The 26,538-nt window shown below is 39.9% G+C and overlaps 1 protein-coding gene and 1 non-coding gene across 2 annotated transcripts in view; both read left to right on the top strand.

Annotated features, from left to right (window-relative positions):
• Positions 1–13,865, top strand: part of Nedd1 (neural precursor cell expressed, developmentally down-regulated gene 1) — a 37,674-nt gene extending 23,809 nt beyond the window's left edge. The window contains exons 8-15 of the mRNA NM_008682.2: positions 245–440; positions 3,502–3,630; positions 5,675–5,722; positions 6,574–6,776; positions 7,826–7,982; positions 8,819–8,975; positions 11,824–11,890; positions 12,315–13,865. Of these exons, the coding sequence (NP_032708.2) occupies positions 245–440; positions 3,502–3,630; positions 5,675–5,722; positions 6,574–6,776; positions 7,826–7,982; positions 8,819–8,975; positions 11,824–11,890; positions 12,315–12,419 (1,062 nt within the window). The 3' untranslated portion in view covers positions 12,420–13,865. The remainder of the gene's footprint in view (positions 1–244; positions 441–3,501; positions 3,631–5,674; positions 5,723–6,573; positions 6,777–7,825; positions 7,983–8,818; positions 8,976–11,823; positions 11,891–12,314) is intronic.
• Gm24241 lies at positions 9,602–9,746 on the top strand. Its single transcript, XR_003949128.1, has one exon. It is a non-coding gene; the product is annotated as a small nucleolar RNA SNORA79 (small nucleolar RNA).
• Positions 13,866–26,538: the final 12,673 nt, after the last annotated feature.

Here is a 26,538-nt window from a genome sequence, read left to right as displayed (position 1 = left end):
GTGACATTATATATCGTTTGAATATAGAGCCTTTTGAGATTTGATTTTAAAATTATTTAGTATTTAATTCTTCTATGTAAGAATTTTAAAATGTGTTGTTTAGAGCAAAGTTCAGATATAGCAGCAATCTTCAGATTTATAAGAAGAAAAATTAAGTTTTTAATTTTGTGCGGCACTTATAAAATATTAATGTTTATAATGACACATTAGTAACCTGAGCTTTTAAATATTCTATTCCATTTAGGCAAGTTTAAGCAAAGGCAGCTCAAATAAGGCCACAGCAGTGAACAAACGGAGTGTTCCTGTGAGCAGCAGCAGTGGGGCTGCCCAGAATTCTGGAATTGTCAGAGAAGCACCCAGCCCTTCCATTGCCACAGTTCTCCCACAGCCCGTGACAACAGCTCTGGGCAAAGGATCAGGGGCTGCTCAGGACGAAGCAGGTAATGTTGCTTATGTCAGAGAGATCTGAGGCCTTTGTCTTTCCCCACCATTAGCCTTTTTTTGAGAACCTAGGACTCATTTGAGTACTTAGGCAAACTGATTAGTAGATACCATTGAAAAACTTATTAACTCTGCCTTGTTACGGAACTCTTAAGAGCACTTACTCTCTTCACCTAAATTTCTGTTGTGAGAAGAGTGGATTATTTCAGCCATTTGTCTTTAACACTCCCTCCGACTGGCTGATCTTCCCTTATGTTCTGAGCAGAGTGGGAACATCAGTGCCATCTGTTTGCTTTGACCTTAGTCAAGAGTGTAAAATGCAAAAAACAAGGTGAAGAGCTACTCTTGGTTCTTAATGTTTCATATCTCAAAATGAAAAGTAAGTCAGGAGGTAGGATAAGTATTTTGAAATGCCGAATAGTTGCCTGGCACTCACTAAAGTATGGTTTTGTAGCTGGAAGTGTCTAGGCGATCTCTAATGATGAGCTCACTGACTGCTGGGTCATAGGAAGGTGCAGTGTAATAGTGGCTTCTCTGGTCTTCGCCTGTAACAAGAGCCGCAGTCTATGAATTCTCAGAAACACTGCACTCAGTAGTGACTCAGTTATACTGACTTGACTTTGCCAGTCAAGGCCTTGATCCTTAGCATGAATTTACTACTTCCAAATAACAGCAGAACTTCTATGTGTTGACTCTGATAGTGTGGGATAACCGTTCTCACTATCAGTTTCTTGTGATGTTCTATGTCACTGTTATAGAATAGTCACAACATATAGAAAAATAACGAGGTCCAGTTTTAAGATCTTAGAGACACTGTGGTTGTTTACCTAGAAGAAACTATTTTTGAAATGTGACTGAATAATGTCTCCTAAAATGCTTAATTAACTGTATTATGAAAATTCACCATTATTTTCATAACTAATTCTGTAATCCTTTTTCATGACTTTAAAAAATTAAAATAATGGTTTATAAACTGGGGAGAAGAGCATCAGTTTTTAATAAACAGCTCTTCTTTAAGGATGACCACTCTCATTCATTCATAGCAAATGAAGACCTGGATTTGCAGGGTCACTTACAGTGACAGCTCTCAGCAGTCTCAAAATTTCTGGCCAAAAGAAGTATTTGCTTTATCCCCACAAACAGATTTCTGTTTGTTTTGAAGCAGCTGTCAGCTTATAGAGAAGTTTTACTCATAGTGCTGAGCTCTTGAACTCTGCCTTTTGGCAAACTCAGAACTTCATAAACTTATTCCCAGTTGTTTCCTTACTCTCTGTTGTTTTAAATACACAGCTACATCTTTGCTTAGCCCTACTTGCTGTGTGTCTCTGTGTGTAAATATGTATCTCTGTGTGTGTGTCTGCAGGTGCATGTGTGCTGTATGTGTCTGTGTACGTGTGTGTACGTGTGTGTACGTGTGTGTGTGTGTGTGTGTGTGTGTGTGTGTGTGTGTGTGTGTGTGTGTGTGTGCAGGTACACGGGTACCCGATGACAGCTTTGGGTATCACATTCCTTGCGGACTGTCTGCCTTATTTTTGGAGTCAAGGTTTCTCACGGGGTTGGAACTTGCCAAGCTAGCTGGCTAGCAAGCCACAGAGATCCCTTTACCACCTCTGCCTCACCATTGCCGGGACTTCAAGCACTTGCTTTTTTTCTTGTGGGGTCTGCCGGGCCACCTTTCAGTTCTACTGCTTTTAGGACAAGCACTTTTCTCACTGAGCCGTCTCCAGGCCACTGCTGTCTCATTGCTTTCTGCTTATATACTAGGATAGCATTTAACATTTAAGATAATTACGGCAATCAGAGAAAATGTATCTCAAGTGTCTGGCACATGAGACAGTAAGTGACAGAACAGTGATATTGTAGTCATAGTCATAACCATGATGCTGACTTATTTTGAGATTAATCTGCAGTTAATCTAAAGTTTTAAAGATTCTAGTTTCTACTCTAGTTAACTGATTGAGTAATTGAAAAGAACCACTATAATTTGTTGCTGATCCTTGGTTTAAGTAGGAAACAGCAGTTTTAGAAGTGAAAAGAAAGGCTTCAGTACTGTGTTTTTATGATACTAACCCTCTGGTTATTCATTCCAATACACTAAAAACCTAGGAAAATGAGGCAAGCCTCTCGTTCCCCACGTGATGTGCGTCCAGCCCAGTCCCTGTGTAGCCAGAGCTAACCCTGAAGTCCTTAGCCTCACAGCCTCCCTTCCAGCTGTGTCACTGCCAGGCTGGAACCCCTGCTGGGACAATGTTCAGGGTTATGATACTCAGACCGTGGGTTTTTAGCAGTTTGTTTTTAAGTTCATTTTCTTAGCCCAGCTTTGTCAGCTTTAGAAATTCAGTTGACTGTCATCTCTGGCTTCTCAGTTTCCGTTTGAGACTGAGATGTCAAGTCAAACTCCTTTTATAATGTACAGCAGCATGCTGCCAGTCAGAAGCTAGAGCTTGCTGTTAACACAGCAAGATGGCCCTTATTCCATGCTTTCTCCCACAGAGCCTTAGCTCTGAAGCTATGTGCTAGCTAGCCCTTTTCTCTTGCCTACTGCACTCTTCTTTATGAGTCTGATACCCTCCTGTCCTTATTGCTAGTAATGCACTGAGTTACGAGTCCTTTAGTTGGGTAACGATGAGAGTAAGGAAAGTTAAGCTCCCACTATTAACGGAAGAAGACTTCAGATGGGGATAAAGGCCCGCTGTCTACAAGTTGGAGAGCAAATGTTTGTTGTCTCTTGTAGTATGTTAGACATCATGGGTATGCCTTGTGGATTTGTCTTAGTCATTTGTAGGCAATCAGGCATAACAAACATAGATTGTATTTAGTACACTTTAAGAGGGCAGCAGAAGCATATTAATAATTTTAGAAACCTTCCAATGAAGTGATGTCTGTGAACAAATGACTGTTTAGAAAAGCCCTTTACTGACATATTCTGCTGCTTTTCTTGATGCTTAATTATAAACTTGCACCAGGGTGGGTAATGTCCATTTTACAGTCTGGCTTCTGTTGTTAGCAGCTATTTACATTGATGTAATAACACTGACTCTTATATCTAATTCTTCCAAGGTTTGGCTCGAAGCAAAAGTACAGATATTTTCTCTAAGGAAACAGATGCTGGAAAAAGTCAGGATTTCTCCAGCTTTGATGATACTGGGAAAAATAGTTTAGGTGACATGTTCTCACCAATCAGAGATGGTAAGTGTTTCAGATCAGGGCCTAGTCTCTTAGATGTGGGTCTAAATCATACAGTGGTGTGTTCATTTTCTCAGTTCCTGAACTGGAACTTTCCTGTATTTGCTATGTGAGAAGTTGCCATGTTCAAGCAAATGCTAGTCACTGTACATGGTTCCAATCCCCGCCCCTGTCAAAAGGGGAGCCACTTAGGGTCTTTTGTGTGTTAAGCAAGTGCTCTGCCTCTGAGCTTAGGTGCCAACGGAATCTCTTATGGCAGTCTACCATGATAAACAATCTTTGACTTGTATCTGCTTCAAATAAATCTCCTTAAAATCTTGGTTGTTTGGTATGCAAAAATAAGGATTATTAGTATTTCTTTGGTATTTATTTAGTTTTCTAGGTAATAGACTACCTCCTCTTGGGCACTTGTATATGATAGTTTCATGTGTGTGTTATATAATCTCTGCCACTACCCTGTAAAGGCACCACTGAGAAGAGACCATTGTCACCTTGATGCATGGACACAATGTATATCATTGTCCCGCTGTGCTCTTTTAGTTCTACTGAGGCTCACATTCCTTAATGGGATGGTTTCAGTGCTAATAGCAGTATCAGTGATCCAGGAAAATATCTGGAGAGCAATTTGACAGATAAATTATTCATGTTTTCTGGCCTATTAATTCCATTTCTACCAATTTACCTCAGAAAATATTCACAGACATCTGTAAGATTTGTGTGTTTACAGGTTTTTTTTTTTTGTAATATTGAAGAACCAGAGAGACTCTAACATGTCCATAGGAGAAGATTTAAACACACACAAACTCACACATAACTTTTGCAACTTTTGTATATTTAAGACTAAAGGAGGGGCTTTTTTGCAAGAATAAATTAATGAGCAACCTAGCTTTTCCTTTAGTTGCTGCACCATTTTTCAAATGTAAAATTTGAGGTATATGTCTCCATCCATTGAGGCGTCACTCTTTCTTTTGTTTTTGTTTTTGTTTTTGTTTTTGTTTTGTTTTTGTTTTTGAGACAGGATATCTCTTTTTGTAGACTAGGCTGGCCTTGAACTCAAAGGTCCACCTGCCTCTGCCTCCTGAGTGCTGGGATTAAATTTGTGTGCCGCCCACCACCTAGCTAGGAGGCTTCTTAATTTAAGGAAAATGTGGACAAATATAATGCTTACTTTGTTGACTAGGAATTGGTTTTAATTCCAAGGGTGAAATTCTCTAAGGAAAAGGCTTAATTTTGTGCCTCAGTTTCTTCATCTATTAAATAAAAATAAATTTTAAATTATAATGAACACAAGAATTTTGTGTGTTAGGGTTATTGACATCTAAGCTCATTTGAGCAGTTGCCTAACACAGAAATCTGGTACACTCAAGAGAGAAAGGGGGAGGAGAAGAGGGAGGGAGGGAGGGAGGGACAGAGACAGAGACAGAGACAGAGTAGGTAATCATGTGCTTATTGGCCATTTGTATTTCTGATGTATTTTTTACTGGCCTTTGCCCACTCTTCTGTTAATATGTTAACATTCAGTTCACAGTTTTTGTTAGGTATTGGCAAATGAGTAATTATAATATTGCAATAGTCTGTGATTGAAGTTTTTATAACATTGTAATACTGGTAAAATATTCTTACTTTATTTAATTACCGAAACAACTTTATGAGACAATGAAGGCATCTCTAGTGTAAACAGACAAAACTGAAGTTTAACTGTATTGGAAGCTTGCCCCAAATCAGAAAGGTACCAAATAGAGTCAGGGAAACTGGGCTGTTGGACGCCAGCACCTACTTTTGTGCTTGTTCATGCAATGCTGTCTCCTTACATGATCATGGGCTTCTGAGGGAAGTAAAAGAATGAACGAGACTCCCGACGGAGTCTGGTGTTGATGTCTGGCCTCACTCATGCTCAGGAGTGTCAGTCTCTGCCCTCTTGGGAGAGGGAACAGCAAGCCCAAGTTGCCTCAGCTTCTTTTTTTTTTTTCAATTTTTAAAAATATTAAACTGTATTATAAAAAATGTTACAATAAAAAGTTACTTTGATTTTCTTCTTTTATTATAGATGCTGTAGTCAGCAAAGGAGGTGATGAATCTATAGGCAAAGGAGATGGTAAGAAACCTTGAGGTATCTTCATGAAGACAAACCGTAGAGCTGCTGTTGCTGCTCTGTAGTACTTACCCAGCTCCTTTAGCTTTAGATAGCCAACACTTGGCTTCTCACTCTCATGGAGTTAAGTATCACTGGCCAGATGCCATTCATTGGCTCCTGATCTCTCCTTTCTTGATGCTTCAGTTAAGGAATTGGCTAGAGCTGCATTCAGCTCTGCTTCCAGGTTCATTCGTGTGGCTTTTGACTGTAGAGACCAGTTTCTTGCCCCCTTGGGCATCCTCTCAGCTGAGTTGAAAACAGAGCAGCTGCTTCCCTCCTAGTGGACAGTGAGATCAAGGGTAACTGAGAGAAGCCAGACTAGCTGAACTTGGAAGTGACAACACACCCTTTAGCCGTCTAACTCAGGCACACAAAGGCAGAGATCCTCAGGTCATCTTGCAGGCTGCCACAGACGCGTACAAGTTACAGCTCTCAGTTTTCAAGAACTAGTGCTGCCTCAGTCATTGATTGTGGTTTGCAGTTTTCAAAGTATTTCTACCAGGAAAGAGCCTTTTTAAGACATCCTTGTCATGTAGCCCAGGCTGTCCTGGGTAAAGCTCCTGAGCACATCGATGCTCCTGGGTACATGGTTTTTCAAAGGCTTACCACACTCCAGAGAGGAAGTAGTGACACCATTGAAAGGATGTATCCCCTCAAGTCCACATCATTTCAGCTGAGAAGTAAGCCAGCCTTCTGAGTCCTGATCCCCTATTTTTTGTCAATTTTTTTGGCATTATTCTAAGAAAGTGCTTATACCCAGTGTTTAGGGTTGGGAGACATCTTAAGCATATGGCGTTTCCTTTCTTTCCCAGGCCTTGACTTTCTACCACAGCTAAACTCAGTGTTCCCTCTGAGGAAGAATGCAGGTGCCTCCAGCAGTCTGGTGCTGCACTCCAGCCCTCTTAATGTCCTCATGGGATCTTCAGGGAAAGAAGAGAATGAAAGCCATGAGCCGTCAGCTGAGTCTAAAAGAGCATACCTAGGGAAGCAGGAACCTAAGGACGCCATGAAGCAGGTATCCCCCAGAAAGGAATACCCAGTTTAAAGTTTATCAGTCAAGGGGTGACCGCTGGTATATGTGTCTTATTAATGCCTTGTACTTACTAGGCAGGAAAATAGTTTTAAATCTTGATGCCAGTTTTTAATCACTGAAGAACACTTCTGGAGCCTGTCAAATCTTGTCTGTATTACAGATAACCACACATCTGCAAAAGAATACTTCATAACTGAATTTTTTTGAGGAGAAATAATTTTTATTCTCATGAAGGCAAGGGAAAGACTCAACTTCATGTTTAAACAGAAAAGTTAAATTAAAATAGTGTATATTATAACTCTATATCTGTGCATTCTTCATTCTTATTGAAGAAAAGAAATTTCCAGCTAATCCTAACTTCTGAGAAACAAAGCTAAAACACTGGGGATGTGTTTATGCATATTTTCAGTTCACAGGGTCTGCTTGAGTGAAATTCTGATTTCTTAAGGAGACATAAAAGAAAAGAGATATGTAGAAAAGGGGGGAAATTCTTTTAAAATATATTTCTACTGCAGCCTAAAGCAAGCAGGTGATGAAGTGGTTCTTAGTGTTAGAGCAAATCTGAGGTTGCTAAGAACGAGTAAAGGATTAGCGCCTGGGGGTCTCAAGTTAAGGGAGGTTACGTCTGCAGGTATTCAAATCACAGGGTTCATTTTTCTTATTTACATTTAAAACTACAAGGTAAAAGAGAATCAAGTGAGACGTACGAAAATGTCTTAGTTTTCAATATTTCCATCTAGATACTACATGAAAGTCCAGAGTTCTCTTCTCTCCCCTCCTTCCTCTTCCCAGGCATTTGCATTTTCGCCTGTTGTCAACAAGTGCTTAGTAAATTAGCTTTTCGAAAATTCACGTTATGTTTAAGGTGCTTGCTGTGCTGCTAGCACCAGCTCCTTCTCAGTCTCTCTCTGTTCTTCATTTTTCTGACCCTGCCCGTTGGAAGAAAGCAGTGAAAATTACATACAAAGTTTGTGGGTAATAGAATAATATAAGAAATGCATATTAAAGTGACTGTTTGTTTTAAATACAAGTTTACAAAGTTGATCTCCTCTGGTGCTGAACCTGGAATTCTAAATACCTGTCCATCGTCTAACCAAGCAAGAAATCTTGAAAAATTTGAAAAGCCAGAAAAAGATATTGAAGCCCAGTTGATACATGAACCCTCAGTCAACGGCTCCTCAACTACAGGTAAGCGCATCGAGCGTCCTTAGGTTTGAAATCTGCAGTTGGGAAGGTTCCTGATTGTTTCGCTTTTAAGGGATAAATAGAATTGACCATAGACCAGATAATGGTAAAGGAATGCATTTGTAGACACTCACCAGCATGACTTCTCCTTCTTATTAGAAGGCATGAGCAGTTAAATCCATCAACCCTGATTTGATCATTTGATATGAGCCTCATTCTCAGTCCAATACATAAGGGCTTGATTTAACTCAGTGTGCATAATGAAGAGAAGCTTTTTGGAAAGGCTTGGGTAATACCTGAAATCTGTGGAAATTTTGAATTAGGTTATATTGTTAGAGTTTATGCCATAGACACATAAGACCCAGTTTCATTTAAGGGAGCTGAGCTGGTCTCTAAGAGAAGTCGCCTGTTCAGAAGATCTCTTCACAGAGAGGCGTTTCTCCATTTGTTAAAGTCGAAGGCTTTGCCAGTGGCAACTGCTTCAAGCCTGTGTTCCGCCTGTTTGTTTTCAACAGTCCTGGTTTATCTGGTTTGTGGTATGGCTTGTCACATACATCTTTTATAAGAGGAAATGGTTCAGGGATTCTTCAAGATTAATCCCTCTGTCATGTGTTATTACATTAGACAGTTGGCAGTTTATATATACAGATAAATGACTACTAGAAATAATGTCATAGAAAGTTTCTAAAATTTGTACTCCAGACAGCGAGTTTTTCTAAATGTCATAGGAACCCTGTTCTTCTGCAGTTTCCGAAGTCTTTCTTTACCAAATCTTATTTAGAAATGCTTGATGTCGTTTAGTCCAAGTTAATTATCATTGTTTTCTTCATTTGTTTTAGTACCAAAGGCAGCATCCTCCGTCACTGCTGGAGTGGCCAGTTCACTCTCAGAGAAAATAGTCGATACCCTTGGGAACAGTCGGCCAGGGGCGCCGCTTACCTCAGTCCAGATCCGCTTCATTCAGAACATGATACAAGAAACACTGGATGACTTCAGGTAGCACTGAGAGACTGCTAGCCCCTAGTCCCTGAGTTTGTCTTTACCTGTGTGAAACCAGAACCAGAATTCATCTTGATAGTTTGTATATGTGTCTAGGTTGTGAGGACCACAAAAACAGAAAATATGAATTTTGACCTTTTCGTACTACGTGTGGAGAGTCACTTTGCCAACCTGATGGAGAATCTAGTGTGCAGCACAGACTTTGTCTTCAGAATGTGGGCAGATTTTTATATACTCAAATGTTGTTCTTACATCCAATACTTACAGGTCACCTTTAAGTGCTCTATAGCAAGTGGTGTGGGAAACAGACATTTTATGTTTGTTTTATATTTCCTGTGGGAGCTAGGGTAGGGAACATTTGTCTCTGCACCTATGTGGAGGTCATAGGTCAGACTGCGGGATCGGTTCTCTTTTTCTGCTGTCTGGGTTCTGGAGATTAAAGTTTAGTCTCCAGGCTTGACTGCACCTCACCAAGCCTGAAAGACACCTCTTAAATGTACTTCTGAATGTTTTTAGATAGATGACTTCAGGATATTACAAATATGTATATATGTAGATATAAATCTTTCTATAACTTAACTGTGTTCTTTCTACCATTTGAATTTTCAGGATAAAGTTGTGTTTGATGACTGTTCCTCCTGTCGCCTTTAGGTATGGCGCTAGGATTTTAGGTCATCATAAATTAAAATAGATTTTTTTCACTCAGAGAATATTAAGATGTTGGGAGGCACTTGGTCATGTCTTTTAGCTCTCATGGCTGATTCTCTTTGTGAAAACCATAGCAAAGGCTTTTCATAGTGTGTCACCCCTGCCCCCTAGACATCACATTCTCTGTGCCCTAGCGGGTCTCTTTCAACCATGAGTCTTTATTGTTTATTTTTAATATAAGCATTTAGTGAAGGCTCAGGGGGAAAAGTTGGTCATGGCAGACTTGACAGCAGATGGTCTTAGAATTGTAAACTCTGTAGCCAGTCTCAGTTGACCATAGCCAGGCAGTGGTGGCACATGCCTTTAATCCCAGTACATGGGAGGCAGACGCAGGTGGATTTCTGAGTTCAAGGCCAGCCTGGTCTACAGAGTTGAGCTCCAGGACAGCCAGGGCTACACAGAGAAACCCTGTCTCAAACAAAACAAAACAAAACAAAACAAAACAAAACAAAACAAAACAAAATCTATAGAAAGTTTAGCTTATCACGGGGAATTTCCCCTGCACATGCTCAGTCCAGAATCTTGGGCCTCTTCTCCCAAGAATTCCTTCTTTCTTTTACTCTAGTTTAAATTTCTTTGTATTTGCAACTGAGGATAATTTTAACAGTTAAAGTTTACAGACTTGTTCTTGCCATTGAGAGATGGCATGAATAGTGATCTTTCAGAGTTTTCATCTGTCAGGCATCTCTCTTTGTTTCTGTAGTCTCTGGGTTTAGGGTTTCTTAGAGTTAGTTTCTCCCTAGATTCCCCTTATTCCCCTGACTTAACCTTTGCCCTAGTGGGACAGCAGCCCAGTGTCTGGAGTATTCACTCCATCTTTTTATCTTTGGGGTTTTATTTTACCAGCCCCCCACGGATGTCCAAATGCTCTCTTCTCAGCTGCTTCTTTATGTTTGCTCGCTTGCCATCGAGCCCAGTGTAGGAACACACATGTGGCTCCTTGAGACAGCGATACGTTAGGCTTGCTTTTCTTTAGGCCTGTCCCTTTAGGATCTTGAGTCTATTTAGCCTATTAATCTTGACTTTCTTGGTAGTCACGTGCTCTCAGCAATCCCCTACCAGGGAAGGGTATCTCAACTGCCAGGCCCCTGTTGTCCTCAGCCTCGTTCTCCATACTGAAATAAATATACCTGCAGGGTGGGACAGCAGAACTAAGTATGGACTTGATCTAGAAGTAGAACTTTCCTTTTGTGTAAGACAGTAACTTTTGAGACTCTGGCTGTGTTAGTTTGGTCTGATGTCTTTTTTTCTTTTTATTGCCTTTTGTTGTATTCCTGGGAACTGTACTAAGGGCCCAGTGTGTGGTGGGCAAGCACTCTACTAGTTTGCCTCCAACCTTTCTAATACCTTCATTTTTATTTTAAATATATAAATTTTAATTCTTTTCAGTTTAAAATTTTTCTATTTATTTTTGTACTGGAAAACAGACATAACACTGGGACTTAGGTATGTTAGGCACATGTTCTACCACTGAGCTATATCCCAAGCACATTACACAGATACACTTTTAAAGAAAAGCATTGCTTTGTACAATAATATTCAGAAGACTTTTCTGCAAGCATTAAGCAGTAACATCATATGGGAACACATGGTAAACCTCCATAAGTTGATCATGTGTGTTATATGTACTGTCATTTTATTATTATAGTTACTAAGTTTTATTCAGCATTAGCTATTTAGAGCTGATCAAATAGCCCCTTTCTGCTGGCAGTCCTCTCTCAGTAGCCAAGATATTGGCAGTGAGAGGGCCTTGAAATTTGTGAGCATCCTGATTTGCCTAGAAGCCCCTCTCCCCAGTGAGCCTGTCTTTAAAAAGGGTGTAACACAGTGAGAAATGCAGAGGAAGACAGCCAGAGCTGGCAGCCTGTTCAGCCCTCTGTGTAACAGCAGATGAATTACAACTGCTCTGTCTCCGTTTCTTCATTGGAAAAATGCCTGTTACATTGTGGAGATTAATGAGTTCCTAAATTTTCAAGTAAAGGAATCACTGTACTGCCAGTCACACAGCAAACATCGCTGGTGCATTGGTAAACCTGTGATTGCTACCTAATCATTTAAGCAGTAAGCATGCTTTATGAGTGAATGATCTAAAGCTGTAACATTGTTCCAGTTCTAACAGGAATTATTTTCTTTCTAGGGAAGCTTGCCATAGAGACATTGTGAATCTGCAAGTGGAAATGATTAAACAGTTTCATATACAGCTGGTATGTATAGCAAATAGTGTCCTAAAGAGTGTAGCAGGGTGAGGATCTGAGAAAAAGAATCCATGAAAAAAATGATCCATTTTTATTTAGTTGTTATAGCTAGTTGCTAATATAAGTAAGTAGAGTTTGGGATGTTTTAACAAGTGAAGCAGATCTCATCTACACATGTGCTTTTTAACTTGTGAAAATTGAGGCTTTTATCAAAGAACAGGTTTGATCTTTGATGAGTAAACAAAAAGATTCCCAAAAGTATGACTGTAGATCTCCCCGATATTTAATTTCTCATGCAATCTTCCTGGTTAGGTCCAAGGAATACCATTTAGCTAGCTAATTGAGCAGTGGAGTGGCAGCTCGACTCGTGTAACACAGTTCACTGTGTAGTGGGAAGAGTCCGTAATTTAAGATGTATGTCTGCCTTTTTCAGAATGAAATGCACTCTTTGCTGGAAAGATACTCCGTGAATGAAGGCTTAGTGGCTGAGATCGAAAGGCTGCGAGAAGAAAACAAAAGGCTGCGGGCCCATTTCTGAAGACTCTGGGCACCTTGATTTGTTATGAGTTAGGATGTTTCTGGCAACTATAATACACGGAATCAGTATTGTTTGCATGGCCTTGAAAGTGGATTTTGCAGCACGCACTATTCCATCTCTGTCAGACATTTATATTTTTATATTAAAACTGCACAGAATACCAATCTTCCTAGTGGGGAAGTCAACAGGATCTTTATTTTCTGAATGCCTTAGCTATACACTAAGTGCCCTTTTCCTAAAAGAAGAAAATGTTCATAAGAATAGGTTTATGTTTTGTAAATGACTTTTAAAAATAGATATATTTTTGATGGACAAATTGTATTCCAAATTTTTTTAGGTAGCCAACTTTTAAAACCTCGGTATACCTTCTATTTTATAAAGAAATAATTGTAAAGTGGCAATTGGATTTTTTCACAGTTTAGTAATTATTTTGTTAACATGATGACATCAGGTATGCCTTATTTATTTAGTGTATATGTAATACATTTTTGAAACTTTGCATTGTACAGATACATGGTACCTTTGTTCTGGTTACCTAATTTTATATATATATAATTTTTTTAAGGGTTTGGAAGATTCAAGGGCTATATATCTGCTGATTGTCTAATGAATTTACTATGTGCAAAATCATTACTATAAGATTTTCATCACTCAACTTAGGATCAGTGAAATTTTCTTATACTAACTAAATATTAGAATATTGTTGCCATTTTTTCCCTCACAAGTAACAGGCATAGATTATTTCTTCTGTGTTGTGTATCATTAACTTTCTCTAATTACAGTGTGCTGTGAACAGCACTTTCTATCCTTAGCCTTACCATAATATTTATAAAGGTTCATCATGCAGAGAATGTACATGTTGGCGGAGCTGGCCGTGTTCATCTGCCTGCTGGAACCTACACTTTGATAGGGCTGGACTAGGGGCTACTCACCGTTTATATTCTTGTCGCCTCTTGCCCAAAGATCTCAACTGTGTACTTTATATGTACATCTGTTCCCCACTTTTGCTTTCCAGGATCAAGATGTTTACTAAAATGTAGCTTAGATTGATAACTTTAAGTGTTTCTAAAGAGATAGAATCTGTAAGGGTGTATTTAATAAATATAAACCTATGAATAATTATCTCCAAAAGTGGAACAGGAGTAAGACTTTTCCAAGTGACTCAGAAAGTCTGTTTGTGTGTCAAGTTTCTGTGGCCTTTTCTTGGCAGCTATGGCCGCATTATGACTTGTAACAAGTCCCCTTACATGTCACTCAAACAACGTTAAAATGCAGACGTCTTTTGTCTATATACTACATTTTAACCTATTAATATTTTCCTATTTCCTTTTTTCTATAGGTGTATATATTGTGTATTAAAAAGGGTCTGATAGAGCATGTATATAGGTAAAACACTTGTCATGGATTTAAGCACTGAGTACAATAAATTTTCACATTCAAAATGTAGACAGTCTGAGCTTGAACCTTTCACCTCTAGCTGAAATGGAGTAACAATTTAACCTTCCCTCTGGAAATTTGAAAGCAAAAGACAAGATTGTTACTAATACACAGCAACAAAATAGCACCATTCCCTCTACCGTTCCCCCCCCCCATCTTTCCTCCCCTCCCTCTCCCTTCTCCTCCTCCTCTGTCATCTCCATGTTCTCGTCCTCTTAAATAATTAAATCCTTTAAAATTGAGGAAACCACACAGTGTATTATTTGTAGATGAATGTATAGCATCAAAGCTTATCTTAGAAAAGGAAAGACCCCTAAAATTAGTGACCTCAGTTTTTACCTGCAAGTAGAAGAATATTCCCCAATGTTAAAAAAAAAAAAAAAAAAAAAAGGAATGCATGCAGTGGAAAACAAAATCAATTGGTGAAAATAGTGAAGCGTACAGTAGTTCTTAGCAATAAAACTGATAAGCCACCAGCCACACAACTGAGAAAATCAGACATAAATGATCAATATTGGAAGTGAAAGGAATTATCTATTATACAAGTATTTCTCCATCTTGTACAAAGGCGCATGCGCACATACACACACAAAGACAAGTATGAAAACTAATGAATTCTTTCAAATATTTAAAGAAAACAGCAAGTACTAAACAAGTGCTTACAGTATTATGAAACCGGGGTGTGATACCCAACTCAAAAAAGCCAGCAACACCCTGCTACTGAAAGGAGACAGCATCCGGACAATCCCACATCACATTTTAATAGTTCAAATCCAGCAGTCCATTAAATGATATTGCTAAAGGCAATTTCTTAAAGGTGCAAACTTGGGATAATGAAGAAATCTAAGAAAAGACTATCACAAAGCAAACGTTCTTTTTGTAGTTGCAGAAGTATTTGACAGAGCCAGCATTCATTCTTGATTTAAAGCCCAGGTGCAAGTGAGTATACAAAAGCCTCATTTCTGTGTAAGCAACATTTAATGAGGAAGTTAAATGCCACTTAGAATAGCATACAAACATGAGTTATTGAGGAATAGATTTGATAGAAAGACCCATGCACTGTACTCTCCAATGAGAAGGTAAACTTTATAAGTGTGGCATGCACATCAGGAGTTAAAACCCTCAGTACTGTGAAATGTCCAGATATATAAAAATATGTGTCAAATATGTGAAAATATTTGAATAACCAAAGAGTCTAGGGAAAATAGCACTTTGGTTTTATATTTCATAATTCCTCATTAAAAGCTACAACTAGCCAAGATAACAGGTAAATGTAAATATAATCACATCAATAAGGTATAATAAAGCCCAAAAGTAGATTCTTATTCTGGCACACACACTCATACATATGTTATGGGCAGCCCACCAGAAATGACCTAAGTTTATAGCCAATTGAGAGTCTTTGCTCCAATTGGCTGGGAACACACTTAGATATTTCGAACCCAAGTATAGTACTGGGCATTTAGAGTAAGGTTTTTTTTTAGGCCAAAACCACACCCTAACATCCCACTTGGCAGCTATAGGAGGAGGTTTTGCACAAGCAAGCAGTTTAACAGAAGCTAAGGTAAGCAGATAGCTGAAGAAGGAGGTTTTGCCCAAGCGGACAATCAGAAGCTAAGATAAGTTAGCTGGGGAATCTTGGATTTTTAGAAAAAAGTTGGGTAATTTTCTGTGGGCTTCCCATCAAGGAGACCAAACTGTAGTTAAACCTAAAATGGATCTCAGCAAGTATACAAGATGCGGGAACCTCAGCACTGTCTAGTCCTATCATACATATTTATCAACTGATTTTTGACATAAACCAACCAATAAAGTTTATATTTTTTGTTGGAATAAGTAGATAGCTGGAATAAAGATTGTGAGACATACTTTTTATTATATAAAAGTTAAGGAAAATAGAGCAAACTATGTGCAAACTTTAAGGTTCTAAAAGTATCAGGTGGAAATATTGAGCTTAGCAGTTTTGTAAATGTCAACAGATAATACTTTGAAAGGAAAATTGTTAACTTGGACTTGGGCAAACAGTTGATAATGATCTTCAAAAAATAGTGCAAAAGAGATCCAGAAGACAGGCATAATGGAAAAATGCCATTTAGTATTTTGCACTCCAGACATATGAAGGTATCTCAGTAGAAAAGTAACATGTTTTAAAATGGGCAAATGATTCAGATAGGCATTTTGACAGTGATGGTGGGAAAACTGCGAGTTGGAAAAACTGTAATCTCAGTCCACAGAGAAGTTCAGACCAAGCCAGGAGATGCCATTGCATGTTCATTTAACTACTGAGAGCTAGAAATACGACTTTACCCTGGGTTTATGTCCTAGTTAAGCTCCTATTGCTGTGAAGAGACAACAGTGATCATGGTAACTCTTATAAAGGACAACATTTAATTGGGGCTGACTTACAGTTTCAGAGGTTTAGTTCATTATCTTTCGTCATGGCAGGAAACATCACAGTGTGTAGGCAGACATGGTTCTGGAGGAGCCGAGAGCTCTACATCTGGATCCGCAGGCAGCAGAGGGAGACTGTGCCACAATAGGTGTAGCTTGAGGATTGAAACCTCAAAACTTGCCCCAACAGTGACATACTTCCTCCAAGAAGGCTACACCTCCTAATAGTGCCACTTTCTATGGGCCAGCATTCAAACACAGAATTCTATAGGGGCCATAACTATTCAAATCAAATTTGTCGAGGAAGTGGAACAACTGTGAGTTTTATACTCAGAATAAAGAATGGTACAGTCATTCTAGGAAACACTTTTTAACTGTTTCTCCCATCACCCACCAGTCATGTGCCTCAGCTGTTCTACTCCAGACACTTAAACAAATGTTGCACAGGAATGGTTATAACAGCTATTGCATTATCCAAAGTCTAGAAGCCATCCAAAACACTTGAAAATGAGTAAATGACTAAACAAATCACAGTATGGGGAATGGAACCCCACCAGCTATATGAAAGGAAGAACTATTAACATAGATTAATGTGGAGTAGACACAAAATATATGGGTAGAAACCAGTGCTATGTGGCCATGTGTAGTTCTAGAACATGCAAACTTAACCTGGCACCAGTCAGTGGTTGTAGACAGTAGGGAGTGGCGTCAGAGAAGGATGCCAAAGGGTCATGGGAAGGTTTTTGTCACTGATGACTGCCTAGTCTGGGTTTTGATGATGCTTCTGATATGGATAATTATTTTAATATCAGCTGTTTCAACCTGAGATGGTCCTCACAGCCCAGCCAGCCTCGAACTCCTTATGTAGGCAAGATTGACCTTGACCTTTGGATCATCTTTACCCTCCCATGTGCCCCCCCCCAAAGTGATCGCTTCTAATGTTTGGCATAAGTAGGTTGAAATGACTTCTGCCTACCACTCACACCATTAATATTGTTCAAAACTGTGAAGGATCTATAAACTGAAAGAATCATTTGACATCAGCTTAGCACTCAGGTCTTAGTTTGCTCTGGCTGTTGCTAGTAATACACTGACAGATGTGATAAGGGAGGAAGAGCTTACTTGGCTCATGATTCCAGTCACAGTCTGTCATTGTGGAGAAGCAAGGTGATTGGAACTAGAAGCAGATAGTCACATCCACAGTCAAGTGCAGAAAGAGTGCCATGCATGCATAACTGCCTGCCTTTGTATCCAGTCTAGGGCCCAGCCCATGAGGTGATGTTGACCACATCCAGGTGTAAGTCTTTGCACCTCAATTGGCCTAAGTTAGAACATCCTTTGTAAACACGCCCATAGGCTAGCATCATCTGGACAGCTCCTCATGGAGACTCCTTGCTTGGCTGATTATAAATTGGGTCAAGCTGGCAGAACTAACCATCCCAGCATATGAGGAGAGAGTTGGTACCGAATCTGTATCATGTGCAGACCACGGCTACAGGGACTATTAGGGACTGTTAGAATGTGCAGTGTTAGGTAAACCCATAGATTGGTTTTTAGGAAATAAAACCCCTTTTTGGCTTTATAGTAAATAAAGCCAATGGAATAATGAACTTTACTCAGCATAGAATGTATTTTTCTGGTTTCTAAGAAAACTTGAGTAGCATTTTGGTGGCAGCCTCGACACATTTAAAATTTTAACGTAGCTGTTTGACAGTTCCTAGTTGATCAACTGTAACCACCTTTCTTTTTTCATCTCACCTAATAACATCTATCCATACATGATTATTTGTTAATGAGCATTAGAGATTTTGTTTGCGGTTGATTTATTTTTCTGGGAGATTCAGATGGTTATCATTTACACACACAGGTTTTTGATAAATGACAAATCATTACTGAGAAAAATGAAACTGTCAAGTCTAGTTTTCCATTTCCTTCTTTTATCTGTACATTCTAGTCTGTTTATTTTTGAGATACGTTGGCCTTGAACATGGGACCCTCGTACTTCAGCCTCCTGAAATCTGAATTTGCAACCTTCCTGGCTAGGGTGCAGCATTTGCTCAAAGGCAAAGTCTAAGTGTGGTTTGCAGAACTTGTCATGAGAGTACAGACAAGGCAGGCAAGGAATCACAATAAAGGTTGTATTCAATTTGTGTGTGTGTCTGCGTACACCCACACATGCACATGGAAGCCAGGGTTGACTTGGGCTATCCTCCTTCATCACTCTCTGCCACATTATTTTGCAGATAGACTTGCTCACTGAACTTGGAGCTCTCTGATTGGCTAGACTGGTTGGCCAGTGAGCCCCTGCGATCCTCCTGTCTCTGCCTCTCAGTGCTGAGGTTACAGCCATGTACAGCTATGCTCAGCTTTTTATGTGGGTGCCAGGATTGCAAACTCAGGCCCTCATGCTTGCTTAGCCAACACTTTACCCACTGAGCTTTCAAATTTGTTCTCTTCCTCATTTATTGAATGCCTGGCATTATGGATAATGATATTTGTTAAAGGGTGGTAAGAGTCTATATATTTCACGGAAATAATACTAGTTCAGTTACTAGGTAAATTGTGATTTTTACCACTCAAGAAATGTTTAAATGGAAATATATCATTATATGCTCGACCCGATCTTGAACCATGATTTCACACTATGAGAAAATGGCAGCTATAAAGAGTAATTATGATATTTTGACCAACTATTGAAATGGGTTACTCATATTGTAGTATTTTTTTCCCATTTTCTAGCAGAAATATGCTGGGGAAACTATGTGAAATTGTCTAGACTTATGGCTTTTAGACAGAAAATACAACATCTTTTCTAGCAGTTTATAGGATCAATTTCAGAAATTACAAAGCCTCTTGGTAGAGGGATAGTTTTGTTGTCCTTGTTTCAAAGGCTGGCTCTTTCTGGAGTGTGCGTGGGTGCCTCCCTGTCCTTTAAGGTCACCCAACTCAGTTTATATTTTATGATGCCCAAACCACTAAGCATCTATCACCTGGGGTGAAATAGGGCTGGTGTTTGCATCAGCTGGAATAAACAAAAGGATAGCTATAGTCCACTCCTGCCTTATAGGCTTCCTTGGTGCACGAAACACAACGCTTTGCAGAACTATGCAAAACATAAAGATCACTGTTGTTCCCATTCTTACATCCTTTGAATGATGCCTTTGTGTCTGTAGCTACAACACCTCAAAATTACTCCTGTTCTATAACTTTATATTTATTCTTCCTTATGAAATAAGTTGCTAGACTTACATTTAATGCTCACATTTAATTTTCTATTGAAAGTATTAGTTGATACATTATTCCAACATAGTTTTTGACCATGAAACCATAAGTCATAATATGCTTCTATATTTGAAGCAAATTATGATATAATGAAAAAAACCACAAGTGTTTTTTATGTATAAATGTGTTGATAAGCTATGTTGGTTTTTTTGTGTCATTTTTATACAAGTATATAAATACTTGTATATCAAGAGCTGATGTAGAATTGAAACTCGTGCCTTAGGATTTATAGAGATGTGTAAATACATAGGCAAAATGGACAGAATAATTCGCCTTTCTCTTTTTCTCTAAGGATGCTACTGCATTAGTTGTAAAAGGTAATTTAGTATTTGTAAATGTCCCATGTTAATGTGTGTATGCATATGTGTGTGTTGCACATATATGCTTCTGTGAGTGTGGCCATGCGCATGTGCATGTGGAGGCCAGGTGCTGACACTGGGGTCTTCCTCACTTGCTCCCCCATCGTTTTATTTCATCTTGAGACAAACTTCCTCACTGAGCCTGGAACTCACCAGTTTGCCTAACTTGCCCCCAAGCTCGAGGGACTTTACCTGTCACCCTCTAGCACGGGGCTTACAGATACATCATGTCTGGCTGTGACACAGGTGTTCATGCTCCGGTGGCAAGCACTTTAACCACTGGGCCATCTCTCTGGCCTGACTACCGTAATATTGAGGTGCCCAGATTCTGTGCTCCAGGCTAGGAAAAGGAACTGAGAGCACCTATATTTGGGAAGAAGGCCCTTTATTTCCACAAGCTGCTGCCTTGGTTTAAACCAGATCTGTTTTTCAGTTGAGTTTCACACCTGCCTACTCTTTGTTTTCTCCTTTTAAATGTTGCCAGAATAATTTGTTAGCCCAAATGCTAGACATGTCTAGTCTCATTCTCTACTCCATGGCTTCAGTTTCAGCTGTCACCAGCAGTGCCTTTAGCGCCTCTTATTTTATTGATCTTGTAACGTGTTCCCTTTATTACTTTTTAAAAATTAGAAACCATTGCTTGTTATAAATCCAATCACTGACTCATGCTCCAAACCAGCCGCCTAAAATATTTCTGTTCATCTCCTCCTGACTGTATAAACCTTTCAAAGAGCACCAGGAGTAAGCCTGCAAGTCAACACTTTCAGCAGACACACAACAGTGAGGACACACAGGCATGTCTCAGTAGGGGAGTGGGAGGCTGGGGATCAAACCTGGGACCTCACACATGCTGGGCAAGCACTGGATCCATGAGATATTCCTCAGGCCTGAGAAATTTTTGTTTTGGTTTGATGTTGGTGTTTGCTTGTTTGTTTGTTTTTTCAAATAAGGTTTGTTCTTATGCTGGTGAAACATATAGCAGTGGCTCTATGTGGGTCGGAACCCCTATGGGGGTTCCCACGTTAGATACCCTGTGTCTCAGATATTTACTTTTTGATTCATAGCTGTAGCAGTTCTGGGTTACATAAGATTACAGTTATGAAGTAGAAATGAAAATAATTTTATGGTGGTGGTGGTGGTGGGGGGGAAGTAACCACAACATGAGGGACTGTATTAAAGGGTCTCACAGTCTTAGGCAGGTTGAGAACCAGTGTGTTAGAGGATTTAAGAAAGCAAGTGTTGAGTGAGTGCAGCAAAGTAGATGGAAAAAGCCACAAACCATCCTCAGTGCACATTGACCAAGCATTAGCAACACAGAGATCAAATACCTTCTGCGAAATCCACTAACTGGTTCTTATTCTCCAGGAGAAAATGAACCAATCTCATTAAAATGAAGTAGAGGAAATAAGATGATACTTTCCAGAGTATGTCGTCTTCCCCCCCATCCTCCATCCCCCATCCCCCACTGCCTTGAACACAGAACTGTGTGTTTGGGGCGACAGGCTAACTCCTATTTTTTTCCTTGGGAATAGAGGGAATGTTATAACATATAATAAACACATCAAATGTTTAGCCTTTTAGTAGAGGCTCTGTGGCCGACTGGTTTCTGGTGTTCTCATACCTGAATAAAGCAGTTACTTTTCCAAAATTCAAGTAAAAACATGGTGAACAGCAAGACAAAACTATTCATAAATAATCCCCAATATAAGTCAATGCATAGACGCATAGAAGAGGCACGTAGTATTGAAAGGTAATTCATTTTTGAATCGGGCGTCGGATCTTTAAGAGCATAAGAAGTAATTATAGTGTCCCAGTTAAGCAAGATGAATAAGCTTGAGGGACCTGCACATTGCATCTCTTGTCAACAGTGATATATTATACACTCACAGCTTGTTAATAGGGTAGGTCTCATACTGAATGTTCTTACCACGGTAAAATTAAATTAAAGAGTTACAAATCTGTGACATTGGGCTGGGGCTATAGGTCAGAGTATTTACCTGGCATATGTGAGACCCTGGACTTCACTCACTCACACACACACACACACACACACACACACACACACACACACACACACACCTACAACTAATCTGTAGGATTGAATTTGAATGCCAGAAGGGAGATTCGTCAGCTGAGGAGATGACTCAGTGGGTAGAAATGCTTGGACACAAGAATGCTGTCCTTAGTTTCAGTCCCTAGAACCCAGGTAAAAGACATTTAGCACAAACATCTGTAACCCCAGGGCTCCTAGAGGGGAGATAGAGATAGGAGAATCCCTAGAAGCTTAGGGGCCATCAGCTAGTCTGATGTATACAGTAGGAAAACAACAAACAGACCCTGTCTCAAAGGAAGTGGAAGGTGAGGCTCCACAACTGAGTTTGTCCTCTGATCTACACACAGATATGCACACACACACAGACACACACATAGACACACACACATACACATGTGCATGCACATACAGAAATTTGCATCATTAGTAATCTAAAAAGTGATAGGTGTAAGGTGTAGAATTTTTATAAATGAAGCCATGTATTAAAGTTGATTATTATTATAATTAAGTAATTAAGGTGATTTATATAATTACACTCGTAACAACCAAGGATATAGATAGCAAAGTGAGGAAGGAAAAAAGTGTAACTGTAGAAAAGTTCAACAACACAATGGAAGAAGCCTAGGGAAGGAAGAGAAAGCAAGAAAGCTCCAGGGAATACAGAAAGGAGGAGCCAAAGGTCAGCAGCAACGTCTAACCTAGAGATAGTTACCTTTATTATAAATGTGCTAAATGGGCCAATTCAATCCCAAAGGTTGGTTTAAGAACAACACATGCATGTGTGTACAAGAGACTCCTGTTAGATCTCAGGATGCCCAGGCTGAAAATGAGAGGATGACTTGATATTACATGCAAGCGAGTCTCTGAAGAGAATCAGTGAGCACACACATACACAATAGACTTGAGGAAGGCTCTCAGTAAGCAATAGGAAATAATAACCATTAATACTAAATAAATTACCCAGATTTTACATGTGTTTTATATTTATGTGTGTATGTATGTATATGTGTGTATGCATGTATACGTGTATATATGTACGCACCTGAGTATGCACATGTACATGCATGAGCTCATGTGCATGCATGCATGCATACACACGTTCAACTTCAGCTCTAGAATGGACTATTAAGGTAATGGACCTAAGATTACCAAGTCTTAGACTTTATAAGATGTAGGGAAATCCCCATAAGCTTTGAAAGGGTGAGACATATTTAACTTTGACTATATGGGCCAATACCGCTGAGACACTTTGAATTTGTCCAAAAGTCCTCTTGTGACAAAACCATTCAGCCCTTGGATCCTATTGAAGTCAGGTTAGTTGAGCCTACATCTGTCCTCTGCATCGCCTTCCTCTTAAGGAACAGCAGCACTCCAAACTTGGCAGACAATATGCATGCTGCGCTAGAAGGCCAGCAGCCAGGTTTCAGTAATGAACAGTCTGGCTGGATTCAAAGGCTTATAGACCTGATGGCTGCAGAGCAGAGTGAAATAACCCATACTCCAAGTTAGCACGAAACTTAACAATTTCCTGTAGGCATGGTGGCCTCAGGCAAGTTGCCACTAAAGGGTCTCTGATATACACTATACCACTGATAGGTACACATGCCTTGGGGGATGTCTTAGTTAGGGTTTCATTGCTATGAAGAGACACCATGACCAAGGCAGCTTTTGTAAGGGACAATATTTAATTGAGGCTGGTTTACAGGTTCCGAGGTTCAGTCTGTTATCATCAAGGTAGGAACTTGGCAGTGTTCAGGCAGACATGGTGCAGGAGGAGCTGAGAGTTCTACATCTTATTCCAAAGGGGAACAGAAGACTGGCTTCCAGGCAGTTAAAAGGAAGCTCTCTCAAAGCCCATCCCCACAGTGACGCACTTCCTCCAACATTGCCACACCTCCTAATAATGCTGCTCCCTGGGTCAAGCATATTCAAACCACCACAGGGGTTCTATTGGAATATTTCATCTGAGGCAATAGAGATCTCATCTAAATTCTGGGCCCCAAGGCCCAAAGAGCTCCAGGGAAATTCCTGAGGCCAGGGCTTTACTTTCAAACCTGAGTGTTGGCATACAGGTATGCTGTTTGTGAAAACCTATTCTAAAACCACAAACCTTTGACTGATTCACTTCTTTTTCTGGGGGTGAGAGAGTGTTAATTTTGATAAATAACAAAAAATAGATAACACAAAAGAATATGCAGCCCAGCTGGGAAACAAGAGTAAGAGTATATTTCAATTAAAATGCATTAATAACAATGCTTAATATACAAAGAATTCATGGGCCAATTAAAACAGCAGACAAAACACGAGTTAAGGGTTCATTACAAGATTCACATTTTGAAGTACTGGGTGACAGAAAGGATGGAAACAAAGGAACGGGAGACGGTATGAAAGACTAACATACATTCAATGGTCGTGTTAGTCTCATCCCTAACGCTGTTGTAAGATGCCCTTGTGGTAAGATGTGGTAAGGGCATCTTGTCAAGAAGCAACTAAGCAGGAAAGGGTTTATTTGGATCAGGATTTGAAGTTAGGTTGGAAAGCAAGAGAGGGACCTGAAGCAGCTATGGCACATTGCCACCAGGAGCAGAAAGGAATGCATGCGAAGGCATGGCTTAGTATTCAGCTAACATTCTCTACTCTTACATAGTCCAGAGGCCAAACCAGGAAACGGTGTGGCCCACTTTCAGCCTGGGTCTTCCTACATCAGTGAAGGTGATCAAGACCATCTCTACAGACATTCGCATAGGCCAACCTACCCTAGAGTCACTGAAATTCTTCCTTGGATGATTCTAAGTCGTGTCCAGTTGACAATGAAACTAGAAAAGTAGATTGGTTGCAGGCCCTCTGGAGTGAAAGAAGCCATCTGGTAATGCTGCCCTGTTCAAAGAAAAAAGATTTAGCTATTCTAGTGTTTCATGCTCCTCATAAGAGAGATCTGAACCATAAAAAGCAAATGTTATGTTATAAACAGCCAAAGAAAAGGTCAGCACTGATAATTTTGTGGAAGTCCTGAATGCACCTCTCTCAATAATTGGCAGGAGAAAGGCACAGAGTCTTCCGTTGTCTGTCTAGTTGGCTAAGAAGTTTTGCTTTGTTTCAATCAGGAGTGAATGGGTGCTGAGCTCTGCTAATTGCTTTTGCTGAATCCACTGAGATCGGTTTCCCCCTTTAAATCTATGAATATAGAGGTTCGTATTGATTTTTAAATGTTAAATCATCCCGGCACTCTGAAGAAAGCTCATTATCTTGGATTTACTTTGCTAGTGTTTGGGATTACTTCATCTAAGTTTATTAGAAAGGTTAGTTATTAATTTTCCTTTCGTTAGAATCTTCTTTCAGTATCTGAGCGTGAAAGGTTAGGCAACTACAGGAAACAAAGTTGAAATACATGCCCAACAGACTTAGATGCTCCTAGGGACATCTATCTCCGGGGTGGCCGACCTTGCCTTGGGTTCCACACAGGGACAGTGTGAGCTTGATCACTTTAACAGGACGTGCTGTGGGTCATGCATGGGCTCTAGCTGTGCAGAGGATTCTGCTTCTGGTTTCCCGTGTGTTCACATAGACCTCCAGGGAGGTCAGCAGAGAACTCCACGCAGTCCTGGGACTTCAATCTGGGATGCCACCCACACACTGGTATCTGCTCAGGCTCTGTTGACTGTAGAATATTTCAGATTTCAGAAACTTTCCCTCCAGGTTTTAGCTTCAATATCCCAGATCTGTCCGAGTGTGGATGACTTTGTCTCTGTCTGTGAGGAGAACCAAAAGCTCTTTTGGTTTCTCTTGTTTCCTGTCCATAGTTAGACTTAGAACATTTCCCAGAGGCTAGTAGCGTGGTGCTCAGTTGATCCTTCATGCTCCTCCATATAGAAGAATATATCTTCCTGGCTCTGGATCAGTCCCCTGCTCTCATCCAAACCATGCTTTATTTCTTTTAACCTTGGACAAAGCACAAAGCCATGAGAATCCACCAGAGATCCTTACGCTGTCTGTTCTCACTTTTGTTTTCTTCTTTCCGAAAACATTCTTCTTCTTTCATAGCTCTTTTTAGCTTTCTCAGATTGTTTATCACTATGTACTCACTACTCATGCACATGAAACTAGCAATTATTTTTATTTATCATTCAGGTTTTTGTATGTGGGCACATGTGCATGCATGCATGTGAGGGTGTGTGCATGTGTGTAAATGCAAGAGACCAACCTCCCTTGTAAATGCTCAGTTGCCAAACACCTTAGTTTTTGACACAAGGTCTCTCACTAGGCCCTGGGAGCTTTCCAATTAGACTGAGCTGGGTGGTCTATGAGCTTCAGGAATGCACTTGTTTCTGGTTCCCCAGTGCTGGGATTAAAAGCATGCACTAATGCTGCACCTGGGGAAGGAATATATGCACACACACACACACACACACACACACACACTCGCACATGCGTGCACACACTGGATTCTGAGAATTGAGCTCAGGTCCCTATACTGGCATGGCTGGCACTTTTTCAACTGAGCTCCTTTTGCAGATGTAGAAATTCTTTATCTTTGAATGCTATTAACCTCTTCAAGAGAAGAAGCTACGGTTTGCGGTTTGTTTATCTCCAGAACTCA

The sequence above is a fragment of the Mus musculus genome, chromosome 10, assembly GCF_000001635.26.
Source record: "Mus musculus strain C57BL/6J chromosome 10, GRCm38.p6 C57BL/6J".
Classification (NCBI taxonomy): Eukaryota; Metazoa; Chordata; class Mammalia; order Rodentia; family Muridae; genus Mus; species Mus musculus.
The sequence above is the reverse complement of the archived record's forward strand: the minus strand, read 5'-3'. Positions and strand labels throughout refer to the sequence as shown.